This window comes from Balaenoptera ricei, chromosome 8 (genome assembly GCF_028023285.1).
Source record: "Balaenoptera ricei isolate mBalRic1 chromosome 8, mBalRic1.hap2, whole genome shotgun sequence".
Classification (NCBI taxonomy): Eukaryota; Metazoa; Chordata; class Mammalia; order Artiodactyla; family Balaenopteridae; genus Balaenoptera; species Balaenoptera ricei.
In genome coordinates this window covers 101,139,239-101,158,404 of record NC_082646.1, presented here as the reverse complement: position 1 = coordinate 101,158,404, position 19,166 = coordinate 101,139,239, and the positions used below count along the sequence as shown (strand labels likewise).

General features: G+C 34.4%; 1 protein-coding gene and 1 pseudogene across 1 annotated transcript; one reads left to right on the top strand and one right to left on the bottom strand.

The window, feature by feature from the left end:
* The first annotated feature begins 3,872 nt into the window (after nt 1-3,872).
* LOC132369963 (olfactory receptor 4P4-like) lies at nt 3,873-4,801 on the top strand. The gene is given in 2 exon segments (XM_059929683.1): nt 3,873-4,635; nt 4,638-4,801. Coding segments are annotated over 2 exon segments (927 nt in total).
* A 9,859-nt stretch (nt 4,802-14,660) lies between these two features.
* Nucleotides 14,661-15,576, bottom strand: LOC132370211 (olfactory receptor 4P4-like; annotated as a pseudogene).
* Between the last annotated feature and the right edge of the window lie 3,590 nt (nt 15,577-19,166).

Below are 19,166 nucleotides of genomic sequence, written 5' to 3'. Positions count from 1 at the left end.
AAAATAGGAAGTTAATGAAGATGATCTGAATAATCCTTCAGAATGAGTGAAAGGGTGGAGAATAAAGCATGGTCAGGTTTAGTTCTGTACATTTTGGAGACCATCCAGGTTGGAGACCACCACGGTTTTAGGGAAAGTGACCAAGTTTTAACATATAAGCCTGATGTCAAGAGTCTAGTCTCCAAGTACACCAGGGAAGTAATAAATGGGGGAAGGTTACAGGGATGGGTTTATGTGACCTCCAAATGATTTTTGCTAACAAACAGGATACTAGTCAAAATTAGAAGAACCATTCTAAGTGGATCTTTCTGTGTCTCTATCATTCTGAAGTAAATTTGATTATAAACATTTCTTAAATACATGACAAAACAAGTATAATGATAATGACATATAATTAAAATGAATTTCCATTTCATTCTATCAAACATTTAAATTACATTTATTCATTAATTTGGCAAATACATACTGAATACTTAAAACAATCAAAGTATAGGGTGGGGACATAATGAGGAAAGGAATAGAATTAATAATTTAATGCATGATGAGACAAAGTGCCATCTGATTGATTAAATTATGAATGTATTATCTAATTCATTGAATCTTTCATAATTCATCATTTCATTATCCAGTCACAATCTTACTATGGGAGAACTAGGTAACTATCTTACTAAATGAGAATTTCAGTAAAGCCTACCTTGGTAATTTTAGTCTTTTTCCCACCTAGCACAATTTCTGGCACATAGTAATTAATAATTAAGAACTTTCCCCACATCAACAGGAGATGAGTTTTATTTTCCTTTCTTTAGAGATTAAACAAGTGAGGTGGCTTAGAAAGTTCACATAATCTGTCCCAAAGTCAGGTGTCCACTATTCTACATAGATCTGAATGGCATAAATTTTATTTATTTTTTTTTTTTCATTATGTCCAGGTCAGGGAGAAAATGAGGCACTGGCCCTAACTCTCACCAAAATAAGATTTCCTTAGAGAGATAAGCTAAAGCATTTAACAGTATCTGGCAATAATTAGAAAAAAAATATGAAGCAAGGTAGACAGTTCTAAGAACCAAAAGACTTAGAATATTTGAGTATTCATTGCATGGTGGGCTATAGTGAAATCTACCTGGAAGTAGTAGGAGTTTAATACACTCTGATAGGATTGAACAAGGATTGATTGGGAACCACAAGTCCAGCTCCACTGCTGCAGGGAATCATTAGGAATCCCAGGAAAGGATATGTAAGTTTGAACTGCAGATGCTGGAGATTTCTATATACCTGGATTGCATAAATGGAATTTAAAATAACAGGCTATAAACGATCCAAAGAAAGGGATAGCTCCAGGAGTTTCTGCTTCTTTCTGGGGAAAAGACCAACTTTGTTGTGATTCTGAGACTGGATCAGTTAATCTTAAAGGAGATAACAGAGACAATAACCTGAAGGTGAGCTGTAAATTTATTTTGACATGTTTGGAAAATAAGTAAATAGTTATCAACACCCAGCTGCTGACACCTTCTAATTTATGTCAGAACCATGGACAGTTCAGGTCCAGAGGCGGTCCTTAAAGATCTAGTTTAACTCCCACAGCTTACTTATGGTTAAACTGAAGTATAAAAAAGGGATGCAGCATATTATAAATCAAAGTTAGGAAATAGTACAACAAGATGAAGGAGACAATATTTTGTTTCATTTTCCAAATAGTCCAGTATTTTAAAGAATATCTTCTGTTAAGTTGATATTATTTATTTTTTAAAATATGAAAATATAAAATGATTTTTGTAGATATATTAGTCATACTTTCTTATTTTCTATAGAAATAATTAAAAATAGGGAAAATACTTTCAAGTTATTCCAAAATATAGATTATAGTTTTTGAGTCATGCATTATATAGATTTTGTATTTTAAAAAGTAAATTAATTGATAGGTCATTTTTCATATTTTCCCCTCTTTCTAATATACTAGACTGAGTGTGTTTACATGATTATAATTTTTAAAAGAGTTTTGTGTTTTGTATGAAATATCCAAGTATTGGTAAACAAAATAATCTGCATTTAAAAATCCTTTGTTTATTTTCTTGATAATTCATAATCATTTCATTGATTTTCCACTTTCAGCCTGCAAACACACTTTTCTCAAAATGGCATTTACATTGTCTTTCTCAAATATGATTTGACCTGTTATCTGATAAAGAATCTCACAGAGGCAGGATTTTGGAAAACCTGTGAGGGAAAAAAAGGCTGAGAAAAGTTAATTGATCAGTTCACACAGCAAGTGTGAAATAAAGAATAAGCTGTGACTGAATATTTAACTTACAGTGTTTCCCACCAAATCAGAAAAATATAATTCAAGAGAGAAGTTAGAGTAGAGCACTGCATTCTTTTAAATGATTGGGAATAATTTTAAAAGCCTAAAATGTAATTGTTAGTTGAATGAGATGGCTTATTTGACCACTACGAATATCCCCTCTTCATTATTCAGTAGGAAGCATATCAAAATGTCATTTTGTGGCCATTGATGATAACTCTCATATACTAGATAGATTTATGTTTTTTTCTCTTCAAAATCCTACTTTATGTACACAAATTTGAATGGTGATTCCACTGAAAGGAAAAAAAGGAGGGGAGTGTTACAGCTTTGAAAATAAATTGTGAATATATTGGCTCTGAAATTATGAGTAAACAAAATAAAATATTTTAAATACCAAGGTCCACTGTTTTATATAACTGAAGTAGAGAATTTATGGTGTGATTTAGTGGAATGATTGTTTCTCAGTAGTTCTTCCTTAGCCTATGATTCTTGAACTTCTACCAGTAGAAAGGTTTTGATTTGTCCTAAGGTGTAATAGTTATTAACACATTATTAGAGCTGGTCTTACTTTACAGCAATGAGTAGGAGAAGGAGAAGGTAGAAATAACAGGAATGAAAGTAAGAAAAGCCTGAAATACTAAGATGGATGATGTAGGGACAGAAAGGAGCATGCATTTTCAGGATGGCTGATTATTGAGACGAGTTGAAGAGTTTGTGTACATCAATTAGAAAGAAGCCAATTTATGCAAGTGAATAAGCCATCGTATGAGACTAAAATTCAAGCAAAACTTACTATTATTATCCTTGAATGCCTTGCTGAATGTCAAAAACAAATATTTTAAAAACCTGAGATGATAAATGTTTTGAAAAATAGAGATCATTATACTTTGCTTGTTATCCTTTTGGTTGACTATAAAATATAATATTTTATTTGTAAATTAAGCACAAGAGAAATATAGCCTATTTTGGCCATGTGTATATGGCTCATGATTCCAAATTTGCTGATTTTTTTCTATTTATCCCCTTTCCACCTAGGAGAGACAGCAGGAAATTTCTCACATATAACGTTATCCACATATTATACTTCATATATTTGCACTATTTGTATTTTCACTCAATATTTCATTTCTGTGTGTATTTTCTAATAATAAACAGTGAGAACAGGAAAGAGATATCTGGTTTTTTTTTTTCTGCAGTACCATTTCTTGAATTCTACCAGGGCATAATATCCAGTTATGTTTGATAATAGATGCTAATAGAATGGTTACATAAATATACTGCATTCAAAAAACAAAATATATATATATATATATATACTGCATTCTACAACGTTAGTTAGTCTTCATCTCAGGTACCTAAGATTTTAACCAGCAATTAACGTCTTCAAGAAAGGGAAAAAAAGAACTCCAGGAAAGACTTCCTAAATAAAAATCTAATCATTTTCTTCAACTTTTGAACCCTTTCCATTACGATCTGCCCCATGACAAGGAATGATATGCATCACTATATTTAAATATTTATAAGAATTGATAATTATCTAATTTCAGCTGGCTACAAACTGCTCTGAGTCATGGAAAATAATAATAACATCACAGAATTTATTCTCTTAGGACTTTCTCAGAAAAAGGAAATTGAAGCCCTCTGTTTTTTCCTGTTCTTGCTTTGTTACATTGTCATTTTGATCGGAAACCTACTTGTCATGATTTCTATCACCTGCAGTCAGCTTATTAACCAGCCTCTGTATTTCTTCCTGAGTTACCTCTCTCTCTCAGACCTTTGCTACACCTCCACTGTGACCCCCAAGTTGATCACTGACTTGCTGGCAGTAAAGAAGACCATTTCCTACAATGGCTGCATGACACAGCTCTTTACCATGCCCTTCTTTGGGGGGATGGAGGTCTTCATCCTCACAGGGATGGCCTATGACCGCTATGCAGCCATCTGCAAGCCCCTGCATTACACTGTCATCATGACCAGACAGAAGTGTGCTGCCATGATCGCTGCTTCCTGTGCTGGGGGATTCCTGCATTCCTCTGGTCAGTTTCTCCTGGTCATCTTTTTACCCTACTGTGGCCCCAATGAAATAGATCATTACTTCTGTGATGTGTATCCTTTGCTGAAACTGGCCTGCACTGACACCAGCAGAATCGGTCTCCTGGTCATTGCCAATTCGGGCCTGATGAGCCTGGTGACTTTTGCGGTCTTGTTGATATCTTACGCTATGATCTTATATACTGTCAGGTCCTACTCTGTAAAGAATCGCCGCAAAGCTCTCTCCACCTGCAGTTCCCACATCACTGTGGTGGCCCTCTTTTTTGCTCCTTTATTCTTTATTTTCGACCAGCAACTACTTTACCAGAAGACAAAGTGTTCGCTCTTTTTTATACTATCTTTGCTCCCATGCTCAACCCTCTAATCTACACACTGAGAAACATGGAGATGAAGAACGCCATAAAGAAACTATGGTGCCATATCACAGGAAGAAAGGAAATGAACTGAAAGACATCCCTGATTTTCACCACTGAGCTTGTTGAATATAAGACTTCTCTATTCTGAAAACTTTAAAATGCATAATGTTTGCCTATGTATTTGTGTCTAGCAACATATATAAGCTCAAATATGAGCAAAATTTACAATGCCAAGGATTTATCCAGGCACTCTGCTACGCTCTCTTCTAGCTTTACTATTTATATCTCTTTTGCCCCATTGATTGTTTGGCTGTGTAACCAGTTTGCATATTTAGCAGCAGACTATCAAAGCCACCATGCAATACAAATCAACACTGAGAGCCCATATAGCTCATTCTTATATGTGACCATATTCAAGGAAGCTAATTCCAGCCACCAAACAATGATTTAAAAGATAATTCCAATCTTTCACTTGCATCACTTAGAGAATATTATAAAAGACCAAATTTATGACCTGCAACAATATTTCTTAAAAAAATCATCTTCTACTCTGATAATTTGTAGCCAGTGGCGATCTGGAACTTCTCACATGCCTAAGCCCCACATCAAACTCTTTTCTTTTGTTCTAATGAACTTTATCTACCAGATCTGTTTAGGTACAAGCGAACTGCAACTCTCTGATTCTAGCGCCTTATAGTGTATTTGTTAAGGGCATGAGTTCTGGACCCAGAATTGCTTACTAATTATGAGGAGTGGGACATATACCCATGAAAGCCTCTATTAATGATAATAATAGCCCAACATTCACAGCCTTGTGAGGATATGTGAAGGGCTGAAACACTGCCTGTCACACAGTAAGTGCTCAATAAGCATGAGCTAGTTTTATTGCCCAACCCCGTTATGCATCAGAAAAGTAACCATTCTGACAATAACTTTCCTCCGGAGCAGTGGGAGTATAAGCATGGGAAAAAGTTAAGGAACACATATTGACATCATGTTCCTGTTACTGGTGAAATTAAATTTTTCTTAGAGTGGGCAAGTAGAAAATATCAGTTAAACTCAATGGGTACATTTTTTTGGCACTGTACAAGTTAAAGGCAGTTTTTTCAGCAGGAATTGAAAGTCACCCAACATCAGAAATGGCTAGGAGCAAAATCAGGCCGGTGGATAATTGGTTAGGAATGGGGAGAATCCCAAAGGTCTTTAAAAACTTCACTGACATAACATACTTTCATGAGAATCTGTTTTCAAATTGTATAGAAAGCCATACTAAATAAAAATGAGTTACTGTTGTTAAGGGTTCCTAAAATGGATGCATAATATAAAGAGAAAAATAGCATAGTTCTGTTACTCAGTTTAAAATGCCCAGCAAATAAACCTGAAAATATTATGTGCTAGAAATTCTATAGAAATATCCTAACATACTTCCGGGTTGTTGTTGCTTTAAATCTAAGTCTTGACAGCTATCCCAAAACTCCTGAGGAGGGCTCACACAGTATACATGTCAGAGAATGTATAGAGCAGGAAAGTGAAAGATCACTTTCTGGTGTGAAATAAGCAGGGTCTCTTTCTCATAAAAAGACCCGCCAAGCCTCGAAGTTCCCCTCTGTTTCAGAAGCCCTATCCTCCAGCCAACCAGACTTGTATCACTGAAAAATAAAACTTCAAAAATTAATACAAATGTTTCTGTTTTATTTTTATCCTTGGAATAAAAGTTTTGAAGAGGGATAATTAAAGCACTTGGAGTTTGCAGCAACATGGATGGACTGAGAGATTATCATACTAAGTGAAGTAAGTCAGAAAGAGAAAGACATATACCATATGCTATCACTTACTTGTGGGATCTAAAAAAAAATGATACAAAGGACTTATTTACAAAACATATATATATATATATATATATATATACACATATACATATATGAACTGAATCACATGGCTGTGTAACAGGGAAGAGCTAAATTGGACTCCATGTTCGATCTGTTTCTTTGACTTTAAAACCTTTGCTTTTCATTGCTTTTGTTACTATAATCACACATAATGGCCTACCTCAGGGAACCCTGCGCCTCTGCTTGAATGTTAAACTAAAATGCCTCTGTTCAGCTCACAGGGAGACATCTGACCCTGTCCACCTGTGGATGGCTGCAAGAAAGAAGAAATGAACACATCCCCTCCCCGAGGCTGGCCATTCCAGGGGATATTTGCAAAACTTATGGCCTTTTTATTTTACTTCCTCATCTCCTTCCCCCCTCTCTGTGCTATAAAAGAAACTGGCATCCAAACCCCGATAAGATGGTTTTTCAGAGACACTAGCCTGCCATCTTCTCGGTCTGCCAGCTTTCTGAATAAGGTCGTATTCCCTGCCTCAACACCTCGTCTCCGAGTCATTGGCCTGTCATGTGGCGTGCAGAGTGAGCTTGGACTCGGTAACAGCTGTACACCTGAAACTAACACAACATTGTAAATAAGCTATACTTAAAAAATAAATAAACAAACAAATACTTGGAGCAAAAAGACATTGGTCATACCAATCATTAAGCAGGGAATTCTAATTTAACTCCTTCACTTTTGCCCTTTGATCTCCTCCCTTCTCAGCTTCTCAAGAACATCACTTCATTGATTCTCCCATCTTTCTCTGCATCAGCCATTTTTCTCTCTCCAATTGGATCATTAATATCGCATATAACTATAGGGAAAGCATGATGAGATTCTTTGCAATTTAGTGAGTGACCTTACTAGCTCTTGCATTCAGTTCATCCACCTTTCATTACCTTTGGCTAAGGTATTTTACAACTCAAAAATATAGAAGTTGACTCATAGAAAATAATAGCAATGCCAACAACTCCTGGCCATAGAAATACAAATTTGTTCTGTGAAATGCAATTGATTATAGCTCTGTGGATATTGGGCTAGTTTTGCATCCACTTATAAATTCATTTCAGCACTCCTTACTGACTATAAATGTGTGGTACACTGTTTTTGTCTGAAACAATGGTAACACCTTACTGGTTTCTGCATTAAATTCTAAGTTAAATAAAATCTTTGACATGTTCTTTCATTATTTGCATAAAAACCACTTTTACATCCTCTTTTAAAATTTATCCTTTGACAATAAGCTTTAAAATATTGCTGAAATTAGAAAGAAGCTATAAAAATAGATCCATTCACAGATACCCGCTGTTTAAAAAAATTCAGCGATAAATGAAAGATCTGACAAGCTTTCAGACAAACAATAAAGACAAAGTAAATTTTTTAAAAGATGAATTCAATCATGTGATTTCAGCTTTTGAACAAATATAGAGACTACATTTTCAGGTACAAAAAGGATGAGAAAATACAATTGTCTTCCGGAATTATGTGAAGTAAAATTCAGGAGACAACCAAGTGATAAATATCTGTATAACATAAAAATGTCAAAGATTTACAATTGAGTAAAGCTTCTGTAAATTAAAAAGAAAAGACTAACAGCTTCCTATTCTTTTCTTTAAAATATACTATTGTAATTACACATTTGTTTGTTTTCTTGATGTTTCATTGTCTGTCTTCTTCTTTGGTCTCCAGCCTCATTGAGGGCAAAGACTTTCTCGTTTGTCTGTCACTACAGTTATATGCCTTCTCTATCCTGAGTTGGATCCAACTCAGACTTTTTAGAGATAGGTGACAGTAAATATTTTTATATGGATGAATTTATGAGACCATTTTGGTTTTTGCTATAGTTCTCTATACTTTTTTAGATTTTCTACAATATACATATACGAAATTCAGTCAGAAAAAGCATATATTTTTAGAAAGGGGTTTGCCATACAGAGATAAATCAGGAAGCTATCTGAGAACCTGGCAAGAGAACCCATGGGGGCATGTGGGGTTCCCAAAAGAACTGTTTTAAAGAATAGGAGAGTTTTCTAGGAATGAACTAGAAATTCCAATGCCCTAACAAGCTTTTTTTTTTTTTTTTTTCCTCAGAAAAAATAAATCATAAATCCTGGGTCTACTTTCTGTACTTTTAATTCTGGCCATAGTATTCTCATGTATTTCCCATTGCAGCTCACCTCAGCCTCCCGCAGCTACCTAATTCTGCCCTGTCCTGAAAAATGAGCATTATATACAACATTGCCTCATATTCCCCGTGTCCCATGTCTAACCTCAGTGCTTTGGATCCTGATGCAATAGGAAAATATAACTATGAACTTTGGCATAACTACTTATTAGGGAGAAATTGAAGCTATGGTTTATATCTATGGCAAAGTATACTGATGGGAAATTTCTAAACCCTCAGAGATATTGAGACCTATTCTATGTAACACATTTTCTCAGCATTCACCTTAAATGCCAATTCAACATCAAAAAGAATATATAAATATATAATAAATATATAAATTTTCTACAGAGGCAAAGGTAAATGTTAGAGAGACATTTATTTTTTAGAAATGGAAAAATAACATGCTAAAAAAAATCTCAAATTTAGTTCAGTTTACCAAATGTATCTCTATTGATGGAATTCACAAGAGTTCTCTCATATGACTTTATGCAACTTGAAATGGATTATTGTATGGCAGTGCTAATTTTTAAAAATCTGACTTTATCTTAGGTGTGAAATCTCAGCTTACAAGAATCTGTCTGATGAGTTAAGCAGCTGGTAAGTTAAATCCAGTTCATAAATGTACTAGTGACTTTCCATTTAAAAAATATTTGAATGTGAGATACTTCTGTGAGATATTTCTCCAACAAAGATGGATTTATTTGGGATCAGCAGAGAATTGCCATATGGGGTCTGCAACCATGGTGAGCTATGTGCAAGTTCCCCCCAAAAAATGGGAAGTAGAACACTTTGATAGAGAGGAAATGGAAGTTAAGAAGGTTATATAGTAAATAAAGAGCTCATGGCTTTTCATTAGCTGAGTCCCGGCCAGGAAAGAAGAGTCTTTCTTCTTCCTGTTGGTCTCTATTGTCACAGGTGGGAAAGCTCCCCCTTTCTGATCTCCCAACTCCATTTAACTGAGGTTTCCCTTTATTAATTTTTTATAGTTCTAAGAGTTGAAACATTAAAAGAAGTGTGCCTGACATTAAAGACAAACACTACATATAGTCTGTATGTTTTTTTCCTGGAGTTTTGTCTTGGTTGTGGGGCAGGAGTAACTCAGTCAAGAAAACTGTGTGGAAGCAAAGCGGTCATTCTACTGAGAAAAGATGAGTGCTTGGGCAGAGAGAAATTCTAGTCAAATAGAAACTAAAGCAAGGAACTGAGATTGGGTTATGTGATTCAATGGACATGAGGGTAAATAATAATTAAAATAGTATGCCTCCTTAATGCATTAAATAAATAAAAGGATATTATTGTGGGTGAGAGTCTGCTGGATTTCACTTAGTCCATGACTGAAAAATGGGGATATATGTTATATTTTTAGCCTTTCTGACATTACTTTTTTTTTTTAACATCTTTATTGGAGTATAATTGCTTTACAATGGTGTGTTAGTTTCTGCTTTATAACAAAGTGAAAATCAGCTATACATATACATATTTTCCCATATCTCTTGCTCTTGCATCTCCCTCCCTCCCACCCTCCCTATCCCACCTCTCTAGGTGGTCACAAAGCACTGAGCTGATCTCCCTGTGCTCTGCAGCTGCTTCCCACTGGCTATCAATTTTACATTTGATAGTGTATATATGTCCATGCCACTCTCTCACTTTGTCCCAGCTACATTACTTTTTAAAAGTTGTTAATGCATGATTAATGACATAATGGCAAATTCTGGATATGTGAGAACAACGTATGCAGTTGAATAAAGAGAAAATATAGAATCTTTGTATTTAACTCAGTAACTGCTTATTTACATCTTAATTTGTGCCAGGTTTATTGCTAGAAGAAAGAGAGATAAAAGAAAATGAAGATATGGCACATAATATTTTGTTTAAGTCATACTAGAAAAACCCAGTTCATAAGAAGCGCTAATATAAGTCATCAGGTTATTTGAAATAGATTAAACACACAGCTAAATGGCAGTAAAACAACGGGAATGGAATTAGACATACTTTTACCTTGTTGATGGATCTACAGAATCTTCCTGAACAAGAAAATGTCTGAAGTGTGGATTACACGTAAATGTGAACCCTAAAGCATGGGGTTGGGGGATCCTAAACAGAGAGAGAAGAAAAAACTCACTTAGGTGACAAATTTTCGAGTACACTTAGAGACTGCCGAGGGACCCAGCTTGAATGGAAGCATCCAAGCAAAGGGAAACAGGTAGGGAAAGAGGAAAAGTATCTAACATGAGTTTCTGGTAGCCCTATGCCATGTTAAAAATTCACATGTGTTAGCTTAGGTAGTATTGTGTCTTTATAAAATACAATATTACCCCATTTCATAGACATTTTAAAAACAGAGAAATGTAATTGAAGCAAGTTGCCAAGACTTGGAGGTAAAAACTTAGAGTGAGCAGTCACCCAGGTCTCCCTGACCCCAAAACCTATCCTTGTAACACCGTACTTTCTTCCAATGCAGTGACTTCTGACATTACTAAGTTAGACCTGGACCAATGTTGGGAAATTTCTGATAAACAAGTAGAAGATTGGATTTTATTCCAAGGTAAATAGCATTCCATTAAAATTTATGGAGGGGGATATGATCAACAATGTGCTTTAGGAAGGTCACTTCTTACCATTAAATCCAAGTGGTCACACCTGGAACCATTTCCCCAAATGAACTTTCAGCCAACCCAGTGGTTGGCCTCTTTAAAGTGCAGATAGCAATCTGAATCATATCAACTTGCTTCTTTGGCTGATACAATGTTACAGGTTATTTAGTCCAACTCCCCACAGAAAGCTTATATGCTTTACATAACATCGCAAACGATAAATGCCCTGGGGACACAGGATCAAAAGTGTAATGAATATCACTTTATTTACTTTAATTTTGAATGTGTCATTTAAGTTTTTTTTGCATTTTTGTTTTTCTAGTTTTATTGATATATAATTAATATACAGCACTGCATAAGTTTAAGGTGTACAGCATAATAATCTGACTTATAGCATGAAATGATTACCATGATAAGTTTAGTGATCATCTATCATTTCCTATACATACAAAATAAAATAAAAAATTTCTTTGTGATTATAAACTCAGGATTTTCTCTCTTAACAACTTTCATATGTAACATACCTCAATGTTAATTATATTAATCATGTTATACATTACATCCCAAGTGCTTATTTATCTTATAACTGGAAATTTGTACCTTTGACTACCTTCATCCAGTTCCTCCTCCTACTTCTGTTAACCAGAAATTTGATCTCTTTTTCTATGAGTTTGTTTGTTTGTTGAAGTATAATTGACCTACAACACTATGTTAATTTCTGGTTGAATGTCCCACTTTAGACCATACTTTTCTTTTTTAAATTTATTTTATTTATTTTTGGCTGCGTTGGGTTTTCATTGATGCGCGCAGGTTTTCTCTAGTTGAGGCGAGCAAGGGCTACTCTTGGTTGCGGTGCACAGGCTTCTCATTGCAGTGCCTTCTCTTATTGCGGAACACAGGCTCTGGGCTCCCGGGCTTCAGTAGTTGTGGCTCATGGGCTCTAGAGCGCAGGCTCAGTAGTTGTGGCACATGAGCTTAGTTGCTCCGCGGCATGTGGTATCTTCCTGGCCCAAGGCTTGAACCCATGTCCCCTGCATTGGCAAGCGGATTCTTAACCACTGCGCCACCAGGGAAGCCCCTAGACCATACTTTTCTAATGGAGATTTTCACCTCTATGTTTCTCAGGGTATAGAGGAGACAATTCAACATCAGGGCAATCATAATGTAAAACAGAGAGACTTCCATATTCTTGTTCTCACTCCCTGTAGGTAGAATATAAATATAGATACAAGCAAAAGGAACAAAACTACAACCATTATGAGAACTACAGTTTGAGAGAGCTTTGTGTCCCCCTACGGAAGACTATGTTCTGAGATCATATAATATGAGTATAAGGCACTTCTAGGGCAAAAATAATGACAACCGTCACCATCTCTAGAACTGGCAATCACTAAGATATTAACAACATAAATAACTTTGCATATTGGTTCAAAACAGTCTTCACATCACATATGGAGTGAACTATATGATTAGGACCACAGGAAGTGAAACGAAGTAAATTTGATAAAAATAAAACATTAGATGAAGAGTAAAGATGGAACTCCTAGTTTTGTACTCTGAAACATATGATTTTTTTCTTTGATGATGGAAACATAAAGCATCAATCCCTTTTAGCACCAATGGCCCCATTTTGATTTCTTTACATTGGCTCATCTCTTGTCTTGTTAAAATAACTTTCAATTATTTTTTTTTTTTTTGAGGAAAGAAACGTGTGTTGTTCAATTCATGAGCCCATTTAAATGGGAAGGTTTTATTATTCTTCCCTAAATGATAAAGTACAATTTGGAAATAAAATTTGACATTTTGAAAACATTCCCATCAAACATTTAGACTTTGCCAAATGTCCTGTGGTTTTTTTTTCAGAAGAGAATTTTAAAATGGCAATATTTTTGTTTTATTATTAACTTGCCAAAATAGTAATTTTTCCAATTTTTCTCTGCTGTGAAGATTCTATTTAATTATATGTCCCTTAATATTTTTCTGCTTTTTTATTCTTCTGTGTAGATTACTTTTATAATGGTTGTAATTCTTATGTTACATTTACATAGTTAAAACTGTTCGGATATTTCAATTATCCTAGTCATATGATCCTGTTAATCTCTCTTCTCTTATGGTATGGTGCTTTCTAGGAGATCTTTTTTTTTTTTTTTTTTTTTTTTTGCATCTTACTAGAGATGCAACTAAACACACTTCATCAAAAATTTTTCAGGTTTCTGGTACAGATGAACTGGTTTGCAGGGCAGAAATTGAGACACAGATGTAGAGAACAAATGTATGGACACCAAGCGGGGAAAGCCACGGTGGGGTGGGGATGGTGGTGTGATGGATTGGGCGATTGGGATTGACATGTATACACTGATGTGTATTAAATGGATGACTAATAAGAACCTGCTGTATAAAAAAATAAATAAAATTTAAAAAATAAATAAAATAAAATAAAAACTGGGCAAAAAAATTTTTCAGGTTTCTCTAGGAAATATTTCTCAGATGTTTCCTCTTCATGATAGTCATGAAGATAATTTGCTATTGTCACCCTTTTCTAAGATATGTGTCACAGTGATTTTTAATTATAGTTTGTTTGATCCTTGTTTATTTTTTGCTTATGTTTTTCTCACGTAACAGGAAAGGTTCTGAATCCAATAACTAGTGATTTTCCTACTAATTTCTTGCATTCTATGATTAAGTTCCTTTACTGATTTAAATAGATTCTGAACACTGGGCAGAAGAGCAGTGAATGTGTTTTCAACATTCTGAGTAACTGATTTCACTCTTTTTATTTTTACCCCCCAATGGAAAGTCAAGGGAGTTAACACCAAGGAATCCCTTTAAATCAAATTCTATTATACAAATTTCTTATTGTGTAATTTGTTTCTAAATACCACTTGAGGTCATTTAGGTGAAAATCTTATCATAAATTAAAACTCAGTATTAAAATGGTAGATTTACTCCTTTGTCATACAGAATGTTTCATCATGTGAAACATCATGTAGTCTTGCCACTACACCTGATTTTTAAATAAATTATTATTAATATTTTCACTTTTGCATCAAAATTCATTGCTTATTTAGCACTGCTTTAATTGTTATATCCCAGATGCTTTTATGCATGTAACCCTTCTTGCACCATCTCAAAACCCCACAAAGTTAATTAAATGTTAAGTTTATTTTCTGTATGGTTAAGTAAGTATTTCATTCATATTTACTAAGTCCTTATTTCTGTCATTCATAAAATGATAACAATGGAGAAATTAATCTGTGAGATTCTAGCTCTTTGCTTCCATATTTAGCTGCACCCAAACTTTTTTTAATAAAGTTTAGCTATAATGTTTGAAACTGAACTTTTCTCATGGCATTTTTCATTTCTGAATTCCTCAGTGTATAGATTAAGGGATTGAACACAGGAGTGATGATGGTGTAAGATAGTGCAAATATTTTATCCTCAGGGAAAGTGGTGGGCAGTCTAAGATAGGTAAATATTGAAGGACCAAAAAATAAAACTATATCACAGTGACATGAGACCCACAAGTAGAGAGAGCTTTGCGTTTTCCTTCAGCTGAGTGATTTCTTAAAGTGAATAATATAATTACATAAGAAAAAAATAAAATCACGAACGTCATTAAGGTCACCATTCCTGAATTGACAAGCATAATGACACCAGTGATGTAGGTATCAGTACAGGCAACTTTTAGCAAAGGAAAAATATCACAGAAATAGTGATCAATTTTATTAGCACCACAGAAGGGTAACTGGATAGTCACAGAAAACTGAGGAAAGGAGTGAACTGCCCCACCAGCCAAAGCAGCTAAGACTAGGAGATTGTACCTTGTCCTGTTCATGATAATCATGTAGTGGAGAGGCTTTCAGATGGCAACATAACGATCAAAGACCATGACTGTAAGAATTAAGACTTCAGTCATTCCAAACAAGTGCTTGGAAAAGACCTGTAACATGCAATTACCGTAGGAAGTGGTTTTTCTTTCCACTAGCAGGTCACCAATTACTTGGGTGTAATGCTGGAAGTATAGCAGATGTCCATGGAGGATAAGTGGCTGAGGAAATAGTACGTTGGTTGGTGAAAAAGAGAACAGCATCGAATGGAGATTAGGATCAGAAGGCTTCCTACCAACGAGGCAATATAACAGAATAAAAAGAGCACAAAGCAAAATGCTTTTATGTTCCGGTCATAAGAAAGTCCCAAAAGAATGAATTCTGAGACGTTGCTCTGGCTCTCCATATAGTTCAGATTGACATATATTATAAACGGATGGTTTAAATATCTGACAAGAAAAATCATGAATCTATATTTTAAAATAGCAGCATAATAATAATATTAAATTTACCAAACAATGACATCCAATGAATAACAATATTAATTATTCCTTATAGATAGATTTAAGTTGGTTTCCTCTTAATTTACAAATCTATTGTGTAATAATTCTATCATGGGAAAAGTGAAGTAATTTTCTATATTACCATCAATGATTATAGAATATTTAAATATTAGATTATAGAGAAAATATTTTACCATCGTTAATTATATAATTTAGATAACAACAAAAGTTTACTTGACATGATTGGCACATTTTTAAAGCATGTTCCTTATTGATAGGGTCAAATGAACTTCTTCCAGAATGATCTGGACAAATTTTCTATTTTATTTGGGAGTGTATCCCCACGAATGCAAATTGTATTGAAAATACATCAGCTTGAATTATTTAATTTGTTTAAAGAATTATCTTCCTTGTGACGTGAACAAATAATACAAATTGGGCATTTAAAACTAACATAGTCTTACAGACCTTAAAAGCAAAGAAGGATTGAAAATGATTCAGCAAAATATAGACTATCGACTGAAGGAAGTTGTGAAAAACAATCAACAAATTCATTCCTTTCTTTTATTTTATGTGTTTTATATACAAGCTAGGCAATAAAAATTAACAAAAGAAGTTGATATAGAATGTAGCTCTAAGATAGATTTATTGTCAGTAGTCAGTGACTGTTCCATTAATGAATGGATGGAAGATTTAACATTTTCCTCTTTTGTACAATCTTGAGACATTATTTACACAGAGGAAAATAGCATGTGAAATACAGAGTGCTCTCCGGGAGCTATCTTATAAAATGTTGAGAGGTTAACTGATACTCAGTGGGGATGTAAACCCTACAGTACACTTTCAACTGCAGTCTGGTTAGATGTAGGCACCATATCTGGGCACTCAGGTGACTTTATGAAATACAGAATGCTTTTGGAGTGAAGTTACTTGGAAGCTATCATTTACAGTGACTCACAAATTCCACACTTGTTTCTTTAAGATCATTTTAGATGGTAAATAGGTAATTAGTGCAGCATTTTAAAATGCTCAATACTATGAGAAACCAATTCTATTTTAAATTATTATTCAACTCTAATTACACCAAGAAAAACACCTCAACTTGTTCCTACTATGAATTCAGTATTGCTAGAACGCTTCCTTACCTCTTTTTTTTTTAACAAAGCAAAGATAACTATCAGGCTCATAGTGTTCAACAGTTAACAGTACCTAAATAGAGATTAATATTTTTTGTTTAATTTCCTCCTTACCTTATTATAGCTAACAATGGTTCCTTGTTTAGGAGAGGGCATACTGTTTATGCCACTGATAGATTAATTTACCTAAAACAAATTGATTTAAAGATAACCGTTAGATCAATAGGTTAGTAAACAACTTAAACTGGGTATCACTTGATATATCTAAACCACCAATTTTCAATAAAAGAGACTCAAATAAAGATAATCTAAGTAATTTCTTAGCATGAGAAAGTAATACACTGTGGATACGGAAGGACAGATGTTCTGATTTCCACTCAGTGTGGGGCTGCTTCCTATGCTTGAGAGCCGAGCAAGATGAGGTGTCATGGAGGATAGCAGTGAGAGAAAGTATTTTGAGTCCTAATCTCAATAGAAAAAAAATATGCAAGGTGACAGGTTACCAAGTCACCCTATCTGTCTTTATGACTAATTTGGGGGATATATCTTGCAGTTAGTATAAATATGTGGTCCAGCATTCTCTATTATAAATCACTGTGAAATAATTTTCCATCAGCTTTAGCAAAATGTGCATTTCTTAAGGTAGGATTCTGGCTCTTTCTCTAGATCAATAAAGATATTTAGTCCACTATAGGTCTTAAAATACCATCCCAAATTCTGAGGGAAAATACTTTTATGACCAGTGCAGGAGAAAAAGAAACAGGTGATTACAGTCAGATGAGAGAATTACTGTCATTGAAACACAGAACATATATATTCTTGATCATATATTCTCAATTATCTCAATTTGTCAAATAATTGAAATCATAGATGAAGAAAGGAAGAAATATTATGCACCCACTCTATAAGTGATTAGAATAGTGGCAACAAAGAAAGAAGTAGAAACATGAAGTATAATAAACTGAATAATAAACTGTTTTGACTGTTTTTATAGCAGTAACAATCCAAATATACAAAGAAAGCTATTACCTAAATATTTCCAATAGTTTGATATTAAGTGCAATATGCCTTTATTTTTGTCTTATTTCACTGTAACTGTAGTTATATAAGGTGGAGGTGTAGAATTTAAAATCTGAGCAATCATGCTAATGTTCCATGAGAAATCAATCACCCATTTCAAACGCAGACACTATCCAAACATTTTTCTCATCAGTTTTATTAAATATCTTCTTGTCCTATATACCAAACTCTTTTAATAAGAAACTCAGTAAATGGAATTAACTTTCTCCCCTTCCATGCCGTTTATGAACATTGAGCTTATTGCTAACCTCCTAAAGCAGCATTGTTCACATTTATAGATTTGATATACTACTACATAATTCAGAAATATAGTGAATAAGACAAGAAATAATTTGAAATACCTCAGGAAGCAATCCCTCCTGAGATACTCACTTTGCTGATTCTTCCCCAGTATTTAAACCTGAAATAAAATGGAGTGATTTACAAACCAATTATTCAAACACATTTATGTCAGTTCTCTAAAATTATTTTGGAAATCAACATGTCTTAGAAAGTCGTATATATTTGCAAGGGGAGTGGAACGTAAGTAAGTGATGGAACCAATGAATCTTCAGACTAAAACAAACACACACATATATACATACATACATATATACATACATAAATAAATAAAAATAAATGTTTTTAAATTCTCACAAAAGCAAACATACATTTTCAGTCCTGGGAGTCATTTAGTTTATTCCCATGCCTAAAACAAATTTGGTTCAGAAGAGCAGAATATGACTTATATGACAATGCAAGGATTAATAGGCTTATGAATAGTCTAAGAAATTATATTCCCAGAGGCATTTCTAACCAGAGCTTCACCAAAAGCCTCTGAGCTTCTGTCCAAGGTCATGTCCCTGGAGCTGTGCGCATTGTCTGACTATAACTTTCTCCTCATCCTTGTGTTAGCCTGGGTCAGGCACTGTTTCTCTGGAGGCCTCACCATGCTCTAGTCGGAGAGTTCAGGAAACTGCCTGCCCTGAGCTCAAATTGCATTCTGAAGGAAAGCAGGAAATAATGTTGCATGGAATAATCTAAGTTAACTTTTGGGAAAGTCTGAGATGAGGAAAGATAAAGAGAACCAAAGCCAGGCAGCTATAGTCCAAATACAGATCCTTATCTAGAGCAATCCTCATGGGTAGATTACATCTATCTATGTGATCAAATCAGTGACCTGCAACAACAGGACGGGAACCTGGTGAATTTTTGGCAGGGAATAACCTTCATGGAATTGATGTTTGAGAAATAGAGGAAGGAGAAAAGATAAAAGGATAGATATTCTGTTCTGTTAT